The sequence below is a fragment of the Panthera leo genome, chromosome B3, assembly GCF_018350215.1.
Source record: "Panthera leo isolate Ple1 chromosome B3, P.leo_Ple1_pat1.1, whole genome shotgun sequence".
NCBI lineage: Eukaryota > Metazoa > Chordata > Mammalia > Carnivora > Felidae > Panthera > Panthera leo.
In genome coordinates, this window is record NC_056684.1 from 74,061,835 (window position 1) to 74,077,363 (window position 15,529).

Sequence of the window (15,529 nt, forward strand, 5' to 3'; positions counted from 1 at the left end):
GTGCGTGTGGTGTGTGTGCAAGTTTCCGCACAGGTAGGCTCACTAATGGCGGAATTAAATGATGTTGCATTATCTTAGGGGTACCACCAATAGTCAGAATCTCAACGGTAGAGTGGCCCGAGGGAACAGAAGTGTCCACAGTGAGGGACGATTAAATCAATTGTTTCCTATTGGTGTACTAACAAATACTACCTCAGCATTCGAGGCTCCATTCAGGAACCTCTTCCTCTGTGAAGCCCTTCCGATTGCCTTCTCCTGACTCATCAAAATTAAACCCTCCCTCTCTGTGACCCATTGCATCCTGAATAAGTCTGGAACATTGCACCTGTCACATTTCATTGTGTATTTGTGTATTAGCTCATCATCTCTCTGTCTGTGGGTCTGTCTGTTCTTTCTACATGCACCTCCCCCAGGGGCAGGACCTATGTCTCAATCACCTGTGCCGGGTGATTGCCTGTTCAGCCCCAGCCCCTGGCACGCAGATGTTCAACAAATGGCCGTTAACTTAGAGCGGCTTAGAGAATGGAGGGTCAAGATGTTCTGGTGAACCCTCTCGTGTACTCATCCCAGGTCACCATGTACCCAAATGTCCTCATGTGTGGATGCAGCTCCCCAGGGAATTGCCTAGTTTCCCGGGTGTCACTGGGGAACGACTAACGTCTTGTTTCCTCAAGATCTGTGTGTGACATGGCCCCTCCCACAAGGATGTGACCACACGGGTTGAATCTTGGGGGGGTGAGGGGTGAATTGTGAGCGCCAGAAGATGCTTCGGGAATCAGTCCTTTAGCGCATGTCCCTAGTGGCAGCCCTGCCTCAGGATGGGAGACTGTGTGTGTCCTTAAGCAATTGTGTGCATCTCCATGTGTGTCCCTGTTGAAAAGCAGCGAGGGAACTGGACCTCATTCTCAAAGCTATGAGATTTAGCGTGGTACAGGGTGATTTTTAAGGAGCATGTGAAAATCTCCATTCTGTTGTATTTGGGTTGGTGTGAATGAGTGTATGTGTGTGTGACAAGTATAGCCCAGTGTTCTTTTATGAGTTACTGTGAATATCCTTCACAAGCGCGATGTGGAGAGTGCTGAGACTGGGTGTGTTTCCTTCTGTGTATCCGTAGGGCTGTAACTGTCGTGGTGTCACAGTGAGTTTATGGTGCTGGCGCCTGTGTGTGTCAGGATACGTGTGAGCCCACGAGCCGTGGGTGCGTGTGTCTCCATCGTCTCCTGGTGTGAATGTGTGTGCGTGCACACACTGCCACAATGTGTGCATGGGTGTGGTGTGAAGGGGAAGATGTGTGTCACTGTGTCTGTGGGGGTCCTGCCTCTGAGCCACCCCCGGCCCGCCCTCCTCCCCCGGCTCTGTGGCTCCCTCCCAGGCAGTGGCCCTGCCCCTCCCCTCTTCTCCCTCCCAACCGGTCTGTGCGGGGGGGAGCTGGTGCTGCGGCCCCCCCACCCCTCCCCATCCAGGCCCCATAAATAGCAGCAGAGCCGGAGCCGGAGCCGGCGCCAGCGGCTGGAGAAGCAAGGGAGTCAGGGCCAGGGCCAGAGAGCCGGAGAAAGGAGCCCCCCGACTAGAGCCCAGGTGAGCCTCCCCTTCCTCCCTAGCCCAGCCCCAGCCTGGCCCAGCCTGGCCCAGTCTCCGTAACAACATCTCCCCCCAGCCCCCAGAGAGGTCTCCAGTCCTGCCCGATCCCCTCACCACCACATGCACCTGCCCATCTCAGGGGCCCTGCGAGAACTGGGAGACTTGTGGCAGGAAGGCAGAGACCCCCACCCGCCCACCCAGACCCTCCCTCACATATCCAGAAAGGCACGCGCTATGGGGAGGGGGGGAACCCAGCCAGAGAAGGGTCCCGGTTCTGAGGGAGGTACGGGAACTGGCACACCCTCCTGGATACAGACACACGACTAGGGCACAGACACACAGGGTGGGGGCATTCAGACACACCAACGCACACTCGCTTGGGGGAAGCACGACATGGGATCAGACAGCCTCACCCTGAGATGTGGACAGACACAGATAGATGGACTGACCAGCCGTGAACTCGGGCCAGCATACCCCTGCCTGCTGCTGCCCGAGGCTTGATACCACTGCTGGGGGAGGGTGGCGTGCGTGCATCCCACGGGCAGCATGGAGGGGGCTGTGGCTCCCCAAAAATCCTGTCGCTAAGAGACAGTGCCAGTGCTGCCAAGAATTGTGAGAACAGGGGAGGTGGGGAGGGAAGCAGGAGTTGTCATAGTGGGAGCCCCTGCCAGGAACCTGGAGGAGCTCTCAGCGGGGATGGGGCTCTGTCTCTAACTCCCCAAGCCCCCCACCCCTCCCTTGCCATAAGTCACCCAGGAGATGAGTAGGGGGAGGTGGATAAGGACAGCCCCGCAGGGCATCTTACAACCTGCCTCCTCCTGCCCACTGCAGACTCCATTCTTACGGCCCATCCCCTTCAGATTTCCAGGGGCTCCTCCACCCATGTCCCCACCCCCTTGCCCCAGTTCAGCTCCCTCGTGCCAAGACTGAGTGCAGTGCTGGCTCAAACATCAGTCGGGAAATAGCAGAAGGTGCTGAGGTAGCAGAAAGCATGGATCAATCGATGGCCTAGGAGCCAAGACTGCCAGGAACTCCCATACCCCCAGCCCTCTCCAACCCCATCCATGCATAGTAGGTCAGCAGGGGTGACAAAGGCATAGGGCTGTGCAAGAGTGGGAAGCTCAGGTCCTCCGCCCTCCTTGTCCACAGCTCCAGCCAAGGAAGCTAAGCTGAGGGCAGGGGTGGGGGTGGGTAGGGGGGAAGCAGGAGATCCATAAGATCCCAGGGCCTCAGGAAGCAGGACAAGGTGGGGCATGGGGCCCAGGTTCCCAGAAGACAGACCCCTCCCCTGGCAGATGTTCCCTTTCCAGTGTCCAGGCCATCTGCTCTGTCCCCACAGTGACATGTCGGACCCTGAGATGGGATGGGTGCCTGAGCCCCCAGCCATGACGCTGGGGGCCTCGCGGGTGGAGCTGCGGGTGTCCTGCCATGGCCTCTTGGACCGAGACACACTCACCAAGCCCCACCCCTGCGTGCTGCTCAAGCTCTACTCTGATGAGCAGTGGGTGGAGGTGAGAATGGGCTGGGTCTTATCTGAACTAACCTCCTAGCCTGGGAAGGAGGAGGGGCTGGGAAGGGGCAAGGAAAGCCTCACAGGAGAATGTGAGGACTCTGAGGGGCCTATTCTAGGCTGTGGGGGTAACCTTGGAGACACAAACCATTTTAGAGCCACAGAGTCCTATAGGGTCCTGGGATCGGCCCAGGCTGTGGCACAGCTCCCAAAGGCCTTATCAGAGCCTCAAAGGACTGACGGTCCAGTGGGCTGGCAGCAGCCTGAGCTCGGGGGTCAGCCTAACAAGGGAAGAGCTAGTCACTGGGGATACAGGAGCCTGAGGAAACCTGGCATGAGCAGGGTGGTCCAGGGCAGGGAAAAGTAGCCTGGGTTCCCAGAGGGCCCTTGCCCCCTGCCGCAGGTGGAGCACACAGAGGTGCTACGCTCCTGCTCCAGCCCTGTCTTCTCTCGGGTGCTGGCCCTCGAGTACTTTTTTGAGGAGAAGCAGCCCCTGCAGTTCCACGTGTTTGACGCTGAGGATGGAGCCACTAGCCCCCGCAATGACACCTTCCTCGGCTCTACAGAATGCACCTTGGGCCAGGTTTGCCTTCTCATCCACCCTACCCCCTTCAGCTTCTGCCTCTGAAAGCCAAAATAACAGAGAATAAGCTCTGGAGCTAGTTCAGTCTGGGCTTGGACCCCATTCCACCATTCACTGGCTGTGCAGCCTTGGGCAAGATGTTTAACCTCTCTGAGTCTTAGTTTCCTCATCTAAACAATGGGGGTCATATGCCTACCTCTTAATGTTGCTGTGGAAATTACATCCAACCCTAGCCCAAGTATAGCCCCTGTGAGCACTCTAAGGATATTTTTACCCTGTCCCTTGTTCCCTGGCCAAAGCGGGGGGGGGGGGGGGGGGGGGGGGGGGCGCGGGTCACAGCTGGATCTCCCTCTACCTTCATCTCCAGATTGTGTCACAAACCAAGGTCACTAAGCCATTGCTGCTGAAGAATGGGAAGACTGCGGGCAAGTCCACCATCACGGTAGGCAAGGTCACCTATACTGACCCTTGGGCACAGCATTCAATGCCCCTGCATGGACATCCATGGTGACATCATGCCCAGGACTGGCTTCCACCTAAGGGAAAGGGCATAAGGTGCCCTTTGTGTGGTAGGGGGGAATCCTGCACTTGTTTCCCCTTTGCAGATTGTGGCTGAGGAGGTATCTGGCACCAATGACTATGTACAACTCACCTTCAGAGCCCACAAGCTGGACAACAAGGTTGGAAACCCAGGGTCCAGGCCCCCATCTTCCCTGTTAGAGAGCCAAGGCCCCCACTCAAGATAAATCAGTGCTGCTCCCTACTTCAGTGTTAGCTGCCTCCCCTTGCAGACCTCATCAGGCCCATGGGTCCTTTCCTCTGTTCAGGATCTGTTCAGCAAATCTGACCCTTTCATGGAGATCTATAAGACCAATGGGGACCAGAGTGACCAGCTCGTCTGGAGGACGGAGGTTGGTGCCTGGAGCAGTGGGGAAGGAGGGAGGAAGAGCAGAGCAGGGAAACCTAGAGAGGAGGTGACCAGCTCTCGGGTGCCTCTCCAAGGTGGTGAAGAACAACCTGAATCCCAGCTGGGAGCCATTCCGCCTGTCCCTGCACTCCCTATGCAGCTGTGATGTCCACCGGCCTCTCAAGGTGAGGCCCCCCCGCCAAGCAAGGGCAGCCTATTGGAGCATCTAGCCTCTGTCTGAGACATTCCTCCTGAGCGTGTCAAGCCCCTTCCCCTCCCTCATGTGATAAGCCCTTCCCACTGTGGGGTAAAGACCCAGTCACAGTTCAGTTTTCCTACAATGTGTGCCTTTTATCAAGGCCAAAGTCCCTGCCAGATTGAGCCAAAGAATAAAGTTCAGCAGGTAGCCTCTTTAGGCAGCTTAAGGACATCTGTTTGGGCCTAGGGACTATTAGCCCCCTACCTCTCTAAGTCCATCCCCTGCCCCCAGGAACCACTGCAAAGCAACCCTGACCCTCTCACCTCCCCTCCTTGCCTTCTCAGTTCCTGGTGTATGACTATGACTCGAGCGGGAAGCATGACTTCATCGGCGAGTTCACCAGCACATTCCAGGAGATGCAGGAAGGAACGGCAAACCCTGGGCAGGAGGTGCCACAAAGACCCCAGCTCCCAGAATCCCACCCAGATCCCTGGGAGAATTCTAAGGGTGCTGAAGAGCCCATTACATGCAATAGGACGAGGGGGTGGAAAGTTCCCAGGCTCGGTCTAAGGACTGAGCCATGGGGGTCTTGCTCTGGGAGGCTCTTCTGGAAGGGAGACCAGGGGTTGCCTGATGGAATTGTGACTGTAGACTTGTGGGGTGTGTGGGATCTAGATGCAGTGGGACTGTATCAACCCCAAGTACCGGGACAAGAAGAAGAACTACAAGAGCTCGGGGACCGTGGTACTGGCCCAGTGCACGGTAAATTCCGGTGCCTGCCTCAAGCTGGCTGCTCAGATTCAATCCTTTTTTCAAAGACCAGTGTCTCCTCCTCTGGGAACTGAGAAGGCTTGCCCTATCCCACTGGGAACTTCAACCTCAAACACTTTTGTCCCTTCCACTTTCCCCACAGAAGCCCACCCCCCTCAGCTCCCTCCTCAAAGGACCATCCTGCTACTTTACCTCTTCCCTCTCCTGCTAGGTGGAGAAGGTGCACACCTTCCTGGATTATATCATGGGCGGCTGCCAGATCAGCTTCACGGTAAAGACCCAGGGGACGGGGGACACAGGCAAGAGGAAGGGGCTAAGCACATCATGAACAGAAGGAGCCCCAAATCCCCACTGCCCCTGCTGGGGCCGCTCATGAGCCTTAGCATTGTCATCCTGTACTCCTCACCCCACTCCATGATGAAGCTACCTGTGGGCTTGACTGGACTTACCTGGGTCCTCCCCTACAGACCTTAGCTCTGGGCTAGCCTCTGTTAGCTCTCATAGATGCACTGAGACCCTTTTCCACCTCCACTAGGTGGCCATCGACTTCACGGCCTCCAACGGGGACCCAAGGAGCAGTCAGTCCCTACACTGCCTCAGCCCCCGCCAGCCCAACCACTACCTTCAAGCCCTGCGTGCAGTGGGAGGCATCTGCCAAGACTATGACAGGTAGGAGGCGGGGGGAGGTAGGGGAGGGGGGTGGTGGGCACGGAGGCCTTGCCCAATGCCCCCCCCCCCGGCTTTTCTTCTTGCCAGTGATAAACGGTTTCCAGCATTTGGCTTTGGGGCTCGGATCCCCCCCAACTTCGAGGTAGGCTGGGTTTGAGAGGAAGGGAGGATTTGATGGGAGAGTCAGAAAGGAAGGAAAGGACATCTTCTCGCTGCCCTCACCTTACCCTCACAGGTGTCCCATGACTTTGCTATCAACTTTGACCCGGAAAACCCTGAATGTGAAGGTAAAGAGGGGAGATTTTCACCAGCCCCGCCTCCCCCCATACACCGTACGCAGTTGATACACCCCATGCAGGGGGATAGATTCCATCCTCATGGGCCAGCCCCCTGCCCTTTGGCCCACTCAGCTCCTGTCTTCATTTGGGACTCCCAGCTCCTGACCCAGCATCTGCCCACCCTCCTCTCCCAGAGCCTGGACCATCCAACTCTCCTGCTTAGTGAAGAACTTAAGGGGCCAGGCAGTCCTGAGATAGGGAAGCACCTCCTTGGTTGGAAGGGGTGTCAAGAAGGGCTCCCTGCTAATCTCTGCTGGCCTCACCTCCTGGCCAACAGAGATCTCGGGGGTCATCGCCTCCTACCGACGGTGCCTACCCCAGATCCAGCTCTATGGCCCCACCAACGTGGCCCCCATCATCAACCGCGTGGCGGAGCCAGCTCAGCGAGAGCAGAGCACCGGCCAAGCCACGGTGAGGAGACGAAGCAGGCAACCAGGCACTGCCCCACTGGGTGTCCTCTGGTGGGCCTGGGGCCAGGGCTAGGGCCGGGCTTGGGGTGGGTGCCAAAGCCCTTACACACAGAGCCTACCCTTCCTCCCTTCTGTCTGCTTTCAGAAGTACTCGGTGCTGCTGGTGCTCACCGACGGCGTGGTGAGTGACATGGCCGAGACACGCACAGCTATCGTGCGCGCCTCCCGCCTGCCCATGTCCATCATCATCGTGGGTGTGGGCAATGCGGACTTCTCAGACATGCGGCTGCTGGATGGCGACGACGGTACCTTGCGCTGCCCCCGAGGGGTGCCCGCGGCCCGCGACATCGTCCAGTTCGTGCCCTTCCGGGACTTCAAGGATGTGAGTGCCTGGTGCCCCCCACTGGCCAAAGGACTCCCCAGCTCCTCAGGCCCTCCAATCTGACCAGCCTCTCCCAAACCGGGTTGAAGGCTTGTGAGGGAGGCTGGATGGAGCCCATCTGGCCACCCCGAAGCCCCGCCCCCTTGCCTGGCCTCTCCCCCCACAATCTTCGCCCCCCCCCAACAACGTCCCCGCCCCTACTCCCAGGCCGCACCCTCTGCGCTTGCTAAGTGTGTCCTGGCTGAGGTGCCCAGGCAGGTGGTGGAGTACTACGCCAGCCAGGGCATCAGCCCAGGGGCTCCCAGGCCTTGCACACCGGCCACGACCCCCAGCCCTAGCCCGTGACTGCCTCCTACCGGACCAACACTCCCTCAGCCTCTCAGTGAGTCCTGGGGGCCCAAAGGGGTGGACAGGGGTGCAAGGTGGTGTTTGGTGGAGCCCATCTGGGCTCAATGTTGTGTAGAGGAAGGTGCTTATGACTATCCCCCCCTGCCCCAGGTGCCTGTCCTGACCCTTGTGATTCGAGTGACCAGTGCCTCTCCCTCTTGGACCGGCTGTGCCCCCCTAGGTCCTGGAAGTGCGTGGTGAGCCCTGCTCTATCTGTCCAGGCCCCATACCCCTCAGCCTTGTGACTTTCTTCAGTGATCCTGACTTTCTGGCCATTAATAAAGGGAACCACTCCTAGCACCTCAGCCTCTATCCATCATGTCTCAGATGCCCAACACCCACCCAAACATACACGCCATTAAGAAATGAGGACCAGCACCTTTCAAAATCTGAGCCAGAGCTCCCCAGCAGCTTGGTATCTCAGCAGTTTCACCCCAACTGTGTGCCAGTGGGATCTGATGAGCCCTTACCCTCACCTCCCAACCCCAGGGGGCCCAGCACCATGAAGGTTAATTACCAGAGATGGGGGGGTGGGTAATAAGGGGCTGCCAAAGGGGCAGGTTGATGCCCTCTTACAGCTGCCTCCAGAGAAGCCCAGCTGAGTCCCCCATGAGCTGAACTCCAGCCCCCACACAGCTGTGGGGCGGGCCGAGAAGGGGTGTTGGGCGGGGACTGAAGGAGGGCAGCAGGTCTGTTAATGAATTATGAATATAAAGGGAGCATCTAAGGTCTGTGCAGCCTGGTTTTCCTGGGTGTGCGAAATGTGTGTGCTCATGCACTGCACATCCCTGCCTGTCCATGAGTGTGGTCTTAATGTAATGGTTCAGGAAGTCAGGCTGGGTGCTCTTAATAACATTAACAACAGCAGTAAAACGTTATTGTTTGGCATGTGCTAAACTTTGTGCTACGTGCTTTAAATGTACCCACTCTCACAAATCAAGTGACATTCCATTTAAATTCACCCATCATCAAAGAACTGGTGGGCCTGGAACTTGAGCCCAAACCCATCTGTGCTCACACTCTTAATCACTAGTGTGCAGCTTCTGTGAGGTGTATCCATGTGAGCCTCATCTTGAGATTCAGGTGTATGCATATGTGGGCTGATTGTGTGTATGGGGGTAGGTGCCTGTGAATGGCATTTCTGCCCATGTGTGTGCTGTGCAGGAACCCAGCCAGTTAAGGAAGGTGTGCAAGAGCGGTGTTGGGTCTGGACTGCAGCTCCAGAGAGCAGGCCAGGACACAGGTGATATCCAGAGCAAGAGAAGAAGAGATGGGACCCTGGAGGGACCCTCCCTGCCCCAGCCTCTTTCTTCAATGATGCATGTGGAAGGAGATGAAGGAGGAGAGGCTCTGTGAGCCACTCAGATAGAGGAGCCAGAGCCAGAGAGGGTGGCCGGTGGCCAGTGGTAGAGAAGGAGAGGAGAAGAGAAAGAAATCCTGGGGGAGATGGAGGAGATGCCTCCCATTGCAGGCTCCTGAGTGGAAGAGGGATGAGCTGGGCTAGAGGAGGGGGAGGAGAGAACAAGAACTGTGATGGGAAGAGACAGCTGGGGAGGGGGTGGATAGAGGGGGCAGAAAGGAAGAGAGACATATGGGAGCCTCTTCCCCACCCTCGACTGCTTCTCCCTATTTATTATGTCCCTTAGAGGACCTACGACAGTGGCTGGTGAGGTAGCTGCTCCCAGCTCAATGCCTCTGCTCTGCCCAGAGCCCCCGCCTACTCTCTCTGTAGGCAGATGAACCAAAGGGCTGGGTAGCCATGGCAACTGTGGGACCTCAGGATAGCCATAGGCAGGCCTGGCCCAGTCACTGATGCTCCTCGGCTTCTGTGCAGTGGTGGTGGGAGGAGGAGGCTCCATCTGGCCCAATCCCCACGCTTCCACCCCATTTTCATTGGGCCTCCAGAACTGAGACACAGTGCGCGCACGTGTGTGTGTGTGCGCGCGCACACACACACACACACACACACACACACACACAGGAACCAGGAGCCAGGCTAAAGAATGAACACTTCTTAAATTTCAAGAACGTTTAGCCAATAGTGTAAAGTTCTGCCTGAACTTCAAGTTTAATTCACAAAAACCACACTCTTTCAGCATCTTGTCATGCTGGGCAAAGGCTCACCTCAGCCCTCAGCAAGGCAGGAGGTAGCAAGGGTACCCTATGCAGGTCTGGAGGCCAAGGCAGCTTGGAGAGAGCAGCAGAGGAGCAGCGCATGGGCTCATCCACCGCCTAGGCTGCAATCAGGAAGCAGGAGCAGGACAGGAAGTCCCTTTGGTGAGGTTGTCTTGGGGGGTTCTTGGGAAGACTCTTGGGGCTCCTACACCAAGGAGATGCCAGAACTGGAAAGGTGTCAGAAGTCATCCAATCCAGGATTAGATGAGGTAACCAAAACCCAGGGAGCAAGTGATTTTCTCAAGGTGACAGAGGTATCCTGTGGCAGAGCTGGGCCTAGCACCCAGGTCTCCAGACTCCTGCCCAGAATTCTCTCCCAGTCGGCACCAACCACCCCTACAGTTCCTCAGGCCTTTGCTGTTCTGGGCCCTGGAGGCCACTGGGTTGGATAGGATGAAAGCCTCATGGATAGAGTTCCTAGTCTGTCTTGTTGGTGATTGAAATCTTGAAAAATGCAGTAGTCTTAAAATGGGGTGTTTACAAGCCTCAGAATGAAAATACTGCTTCATTGCTAATTACCACCTTAATGCACTACAGGTTGAAAACCTTGAATTAAAATCTAAACTGAGGGGGAAGTCACACCACTCCCTCTCCTCCCATTCACTGTCACCCAGCTATCATCCGCGCCTCTTCTTACCCGCCCCCCACAACAGTCCGGGCACCGGCTCCTCCAGATCTCAGTGTCCTGGTCAAGTGGGGCGGAACAGGAGGTGGAGGGCTGTGTATGCTGCCTGCCTGCGAAGACCTCTCTCCCAGAAAATGACCAGCCTCTAACGTCGGAGCATGCCTTGAGGGTCCAGGAAGTTCGGGCATTATTTATGTAGTCATACAACAGAGTGTCTGGCACCAGAAGGCGCTAGTAACCATCTAGTGAATGGCAAAGTGGCCTTCTAGGTGGTGTCCCCCACCCACCTACTACACCACTCGGCGGCCCCTAGCAACTCAGAGGAAGAAGTGGGCGTGGTCCCCGGCCCCGGGGCCGCTCGAGGTCAGCCGGTCACAGCGAGCCTTGTAGAGGTCGCGCTCCCTGGCCAGGCGGGCCACCTCGGCCCGCAGCGCGTCCAGCTGGGCGGCCAGGCGGGCGCGCTCAGCCTCTAGCCCCCGCCGCTGCTGCAGCCGCTTGGAGCGGCAGGCCTGCGCGTAACCGCGGTTTTTCAGCGTGCGGCGCCTCTGCTTCAGCCGCAGCGCCTCGTCGCGCCCGCAGCCCCGCAGCTGCCGGTTTAGCTCCCGCACAGACATCGACACCAGCGCCGCGTCCGAAAACCGCTCCGCCAGCTGCAGAGGGAGAGGGCAGAGAGCGGGTCAGCGCCGGGTCCCTCCCCGCTCCACACTTAGGTCGCGAGCCGGACTACCCCGCCCTCGGGAAGGCTCCGCCCCCGGCCCCCACCTTTACCCGATGCTCGCCCTTCCTCAGAATCTACCCCGCCGTGCAGACCCCGCCCCAGATCCCAACGAGCCCCTCCTCCCCGAGGGGCGCGCTCCCCCTTTGGGTCCGCCCCACACTGCAGGCCCCGTCTCCCACGGTCAGGCTAGCGGGTCGCGCGCCTGAAATCCGCGCCGCTGCAGCGAGGTCCTTAGCGTCCTGCTCCAGGCTCACCGGGTGTCCGGCGGACACCGCCCAGACAGAACCCGCCCCGCCAATGCACCTCGCTCCCCTCTCCTGAAGGCCGCAACCCTGTGACCCTCAACGGATTTGGATTACATCCTAATGCCCTCAACACACCCATCTGTGTCTATAATTAATAGGATGAGTCCCAATCCTTCCTGAGAAGGTTGGGGGCTGGGGAAGCACGATGTCTTGAAAAGGCCAACCTCATTCCCGTGCCCGCTGTCTCAACTCCACTCAATTCCAAGCGCAACTCTTTCCCTGGTTTCCACAGACGGAGTATATTTGCCTCCCGTAATCAACGGCTCTCCTTTAATTCTCAACTCTCCCCTTTTGGTCCTCTTTTAATCTTTTCTCCCTCTTCCTCCTGGTTTAGACTACTCATTTCTCTCCATTTGGGGAAAAGGGAGGGGGCAGAAGATAGTTTTCTCTCTCTGATTTTTTTCAAGGGCCCTTGTCTTCTCCTGCCCTCTGTCTCTTGTCCAATCCATAACCCTCTCCAGGAATTCTCCTTCCTCTCTTGGGCTGTCCTCCCTCACCCTGCCTCCCCTCAAACCAACTCACTGATCACTCACCTGGGCATGCTGGGCTCCTGTCTCCTCCGGGCTTCCTGGGTAGTAGCTGTGGGGCCCCTCAACAGGGACTGGCCCCTGACCCTGCAGCAGCTCAACAGCCTCTTCAGGACTCAGGCCCAGTGCCTCCCCAGCCCCCAGCTGCTGCTGCAAGGTGGCCAGCCAGTACAGCTCCTCCAGGCCTGGCCGGGGGGCCTCAGTGGCCCCCACCATGCCTGGATCACTGAAGGTGGGTGAAGGAGGCACTGAGCTGTAGGGTGTGGAGCCCAGTGAGGCTGTTGGGGGGCCAGATCGCCCCTCAGAGGGTTCCCGCTTTACCTCAAATTTCATCAAGTCAAAGTCATTGACGTATTCCATAGCCAGGGGGCTGGGAGGCAGTGCCATTCTGGGGCTGGATTGGGAGGGGTGCACCTGCAAAAAAAGAAGAGAGATTTGGAGCACCTGGAGGCTGCCTGCCAGCCTCCTTATGGGAACCTTCTTCTTTCAAAGTCCAAGTGTTCTGGAGAGCCACAGTTCTGGAAAGCAGGGGCGATGGTACAACCCTGTTCCCTAAATAGTCACCTCTGGACTGAGGCAACTTTTCAGGTTGGCAGAGGCTCCAGCAAGCAGCTTAAAGGCCTGATTGAAGAAGATGAAAGCATGGAGTCTGGCCCCACTGTTGCCTCTGGGAGCTTTGAAAAACAAGAGGAATATGGCAGTACTCCCAACTCTAGTGCTGGGACAGACTGAGAGGCTCTGTCATCTCAAGAGACATCATTCCATTTCCAAGCAATCAAAAATTTTTGCTTAATTAACTGTAACAGAGTAGGTGTCTATTTTAGGACAATGGGAAGGTATGTATGAGGTGAATTTTAATATATAAGGATAACGTTGTTATATCTCTCTCTCAGAACACCTAGGCCAATGCCTTGCACTAGAAGATCCTCAATGCACATCTATTCTGTGGGTTAATCAATCAATTAATCCCTTTCACTGGAGCATGAGACTTTCCAAGGGAAAAAGAAAGGTCCTAGAGTCAGTTCTAGCAAGATCAGGACTGAGTGGTGACCATCTTTCCCCAAGCCAATCTCTCCAAAGAGAACCAACCAAGATTGGTTTTCCTCCTTCTATTCAGAACCTGCTATGTTGTATGAACTTGGACGGATCACCTGACCCCAGTTTCCCCTTCTGTTCAATAAAGGCAATTAGACCTTCACATTTCCCAAAGAGTGTTCCAGGAAACACCAAGTGTGAGAAATACCCAAGAAGAAGTCGATGCTCAGATAAATTTGAGAAAGGCTACCTCCTATCCCCACATTTTGCAGATTCACAAAGCACAGCAACATATTAATCTATGAAGTCCTTCAGTAAACCATCTGTTCAACCTCAACCCAGAGCATCCCAAACTTATGTCACCCAGGAGCTCTCCTCCCTGTTATCATGCAGAGTGTGTGCTCACCTGAGGAACCTCAGGCTAGATGACCTCAGGAATCCTTCCTGAGCCAGAAGTCTCACACTCTAGCCCAGCTTCCAGTTCCAATAGCCCCACTGCCAGCCCCCGAAGGGGCAAGGCAGGGAGTGCTTATCCCCAGTGCTTGGCATCTGGTCCCATCTTGATACCCCAAGCCTAGGTAGCTCTCTCTCTAGACATCTCATACCCTCAGGTTCTGCCCAGAGAGGTGAGAGGAAGGACAAGTCCTTGTGTCTTCCTGTCCCAGGGAAGGGTTGTTGCCCTATCTACTGAACCCCTCACCCTTGAGAGGACAGGGGTGGTAGGAACAAAGACACAGATTGAAGGAATGATCCTTGGCAGGGAGGCTATGGTGAAACAGTGAGAGAGGTGTCCAGAGAGAACTGAATGAAGAGATAAGTGAGAAGGGCTATTTATCTTTCTGATGTGATAGCAGTAAGGGACATAAAGCCAGCCAGGGTGGGAGTGGGGCAGGGGAAAGAAGTGTGAGGATTCTTGACAACAGACAGCAGAGAGCAGACAGCAGGTGACAGAGGCGGAGGCTATAGGTGAGAGGCCTGGCACCCAGGTAGGCCCCAAATATACTCACTTGGGGGATGGTAAAGATGATGTGGTCAGTGTTAGAGCCAGGCAGGCACAGTTTCCTCAGAGACTGGAGACCCCATTGATCAGGGCCTGGTGCCTCTGTGCTCAGAACAAGGCGCTGTGGGCACTGAGCCCACAGGGCACTCTTAAAGGGCCAGCTCTCTGAGGTCATCTGTGGTCCTCAGGCCTGCAGCCAATGAGGTAAGGGGATCATTTGCATATCTCATTGGCCTGGGGGGTTGAGGGGGGAATGAGAAGAGGGAAGACGATGAGTATGCCTGTTCTCAAGGAAGGAAAGGGGGCATTTTCCCCAATAAAGTTCCTCATTGATGGTCCATCTCACAGGTGCTCAGTTCCCTGGTACAGAGAGCTGCATTGGCCCAGTCAGCCACCCTCATGTGAATATCACCCGCAGCCCTCAGTGATTGAGAACCCGGGACTGGAAAAGAGGCCCAGAGAAGTTCCCGGCGCCCTCACCCTCCAATGCTCTACAGTGCCTTGGCAGTTGTTTTGGGGAATACAAACGGTCTGAACCCACTTTCACCTAGCCAGTTGGGTCAGTGGTTCTGCTTTCAGGAATCTTCACATTTCTGGCCCCCTGCCTCACTCCCACTGTGACTGGCCACACACTCCTCACAGCTATCCTATTAGAAGGACAGGCAACTGTCCCCACGGTGAATCGCTAGGACTTGGCTACCCAATCCGCAGCCTCTCCCACTCTTGATGACCAGTCCCAGGACAGGCAGGCCAGCGGGAAGGAGCAGGAGAAGGGAGAGTGGGGATCTCTGCTCCTTCTTTCCGGGCCACCTCGGGACACTGAAATCTAATCACCACCAATCCATCTGACTTCTGTAACTGCCCTCACACGCCCTCTGCTTCCTCTAGCCTTTTCCCTGCGTGTGTCTCCGTCCCTCTCTCTTCCTCTCTCACTCATCCTGGTTCCCAGATGGCTAGGGGGTGACCTACATTTTCAGCCTAATCCCCTAACACCTCTTAGAGCTCTTATCCCTGAGTAGAAGTTGGAACAGGGATACTAGGAATTAGCTAAGGAGGTGTTTAAACCTGTCTGAAGCTGTTTAAAACAAGGTGTGTACTAGAATAGAACTTTATTCCCTACCTGGTGAGGATACCCAAATGTTCCTGTGGGGTTCACAAGTCCTCTGTCCCAAGTCAGAGATCTGGGTGTCTATCAGCCCTAAAGATCATCAGTTATAAAAATTAACACGGTCCCAGTCTTAGGTGTTGGGTGAAAAGCTGATAGGTTCAGGTGGCCTAAAACAATGGTTCTCAAAGTCTGGGCCCCAACCAGCAGCATTACCTGGGAACTTGCTAGAAATGCATATTCTCTGGCCTCACCTCAAACCTACTGAATCGGAAACTCTGGGCTTGGGACTCCCCCACCCT

At 56.2% G+C, this 15,529-nt stretch overlaps 2 protein-coding genes across 4 annotated transcripts in view; one reads left to right on the forward strand and one right to left on the reverse strand.

Annotated features, from left to right (window-relative positions):
- Positions 1-2,924: 2,924 nt before the first annotated feature.
- Positions 2,925-8,036, forward strand: CPNE6 (copine 6). The gene is made up of 16 exons (XM_042940601.1): positions 2,925-3,092; positions 3,495-3,674; positions 4,042-4,116; positions 4,280-4,354; positions 4,502-4,585; positions 4,677-4,766; positions 5,125-5,229; positions 5,456-5,542; positions 5,763-5,822; positions 6,087-6,220; positions 6,308-6,362; positions 6,456-6,507; positions 6,836-6,969; positions 7,114-7,350; positions 7,558-7,732; positions 7,849-8,036. Exons 1-15 carry the CDS (start codon positions 2,925-2,927, stop codon positions 7,693-7,695), a joined length of 1,674 nt encoding a protein of 557 aa, XP_042796535.1. The 3' UTR covers positions 7,696-7,732; positions 7,849-8,036.
- Positions 8,037-9,795: 1,759 nt separating this feature from the next.
- NRL (neural retina leucine zipper) overlaps positions 9,796-15,529 on the reverse strand; it is a 29,505-nt gene continuing 23,771 nt past the window's right edge. For 2 of the 3 annotated variants that reach the window (XM_042942801.1, XM_042942802.1), the window contains exons 2-3: positions 12,094-12,501; positions 9,796-11,187 (exon numbers count right to left, since the gene is read on the reverse strand). In XM_042942801.1, the coding sequence (XP_042798735.1) occupies positions 10,855-11,187; positions 12,094-12,474 (714 nt within the window). In that variant the 5' untranslated portion in view covers positions 12,475-12,501 and the 3' untranslated portion in view covers positions 9,796-10,854. Of the gene's footprint in view, positions 11,188-12,093; positions 12,502-15,242; positions 15,307-15,529 lie in introns of those variants that run through there. The other variant, XM_042942803.1, reaches the window with a different exon arrangement.

Coding starts and splice junctions, on each gene's coding strand:
- CPNE6 (XM_042940601.1), top strand. CDS start 2,925: ATGTCGGACCCTGAGATGGGATGGGTGCCTGAGCCCCCAGCCATGACG. Junction 6,363..6,455: donor GGATCCCCCCCAACTTCGAG/GTAGGCTGGGTT, acceptor TTACCCTCACAG/GTGTCCCATGACTTTGCTAT. Junction 6,508..6,835: donor GGAAAACCCTGAATGTGAAG/GTAAAGAGGGGA, acceptor CCTGGCCAACAG/AGATCTCGGGGGTCATCGCC.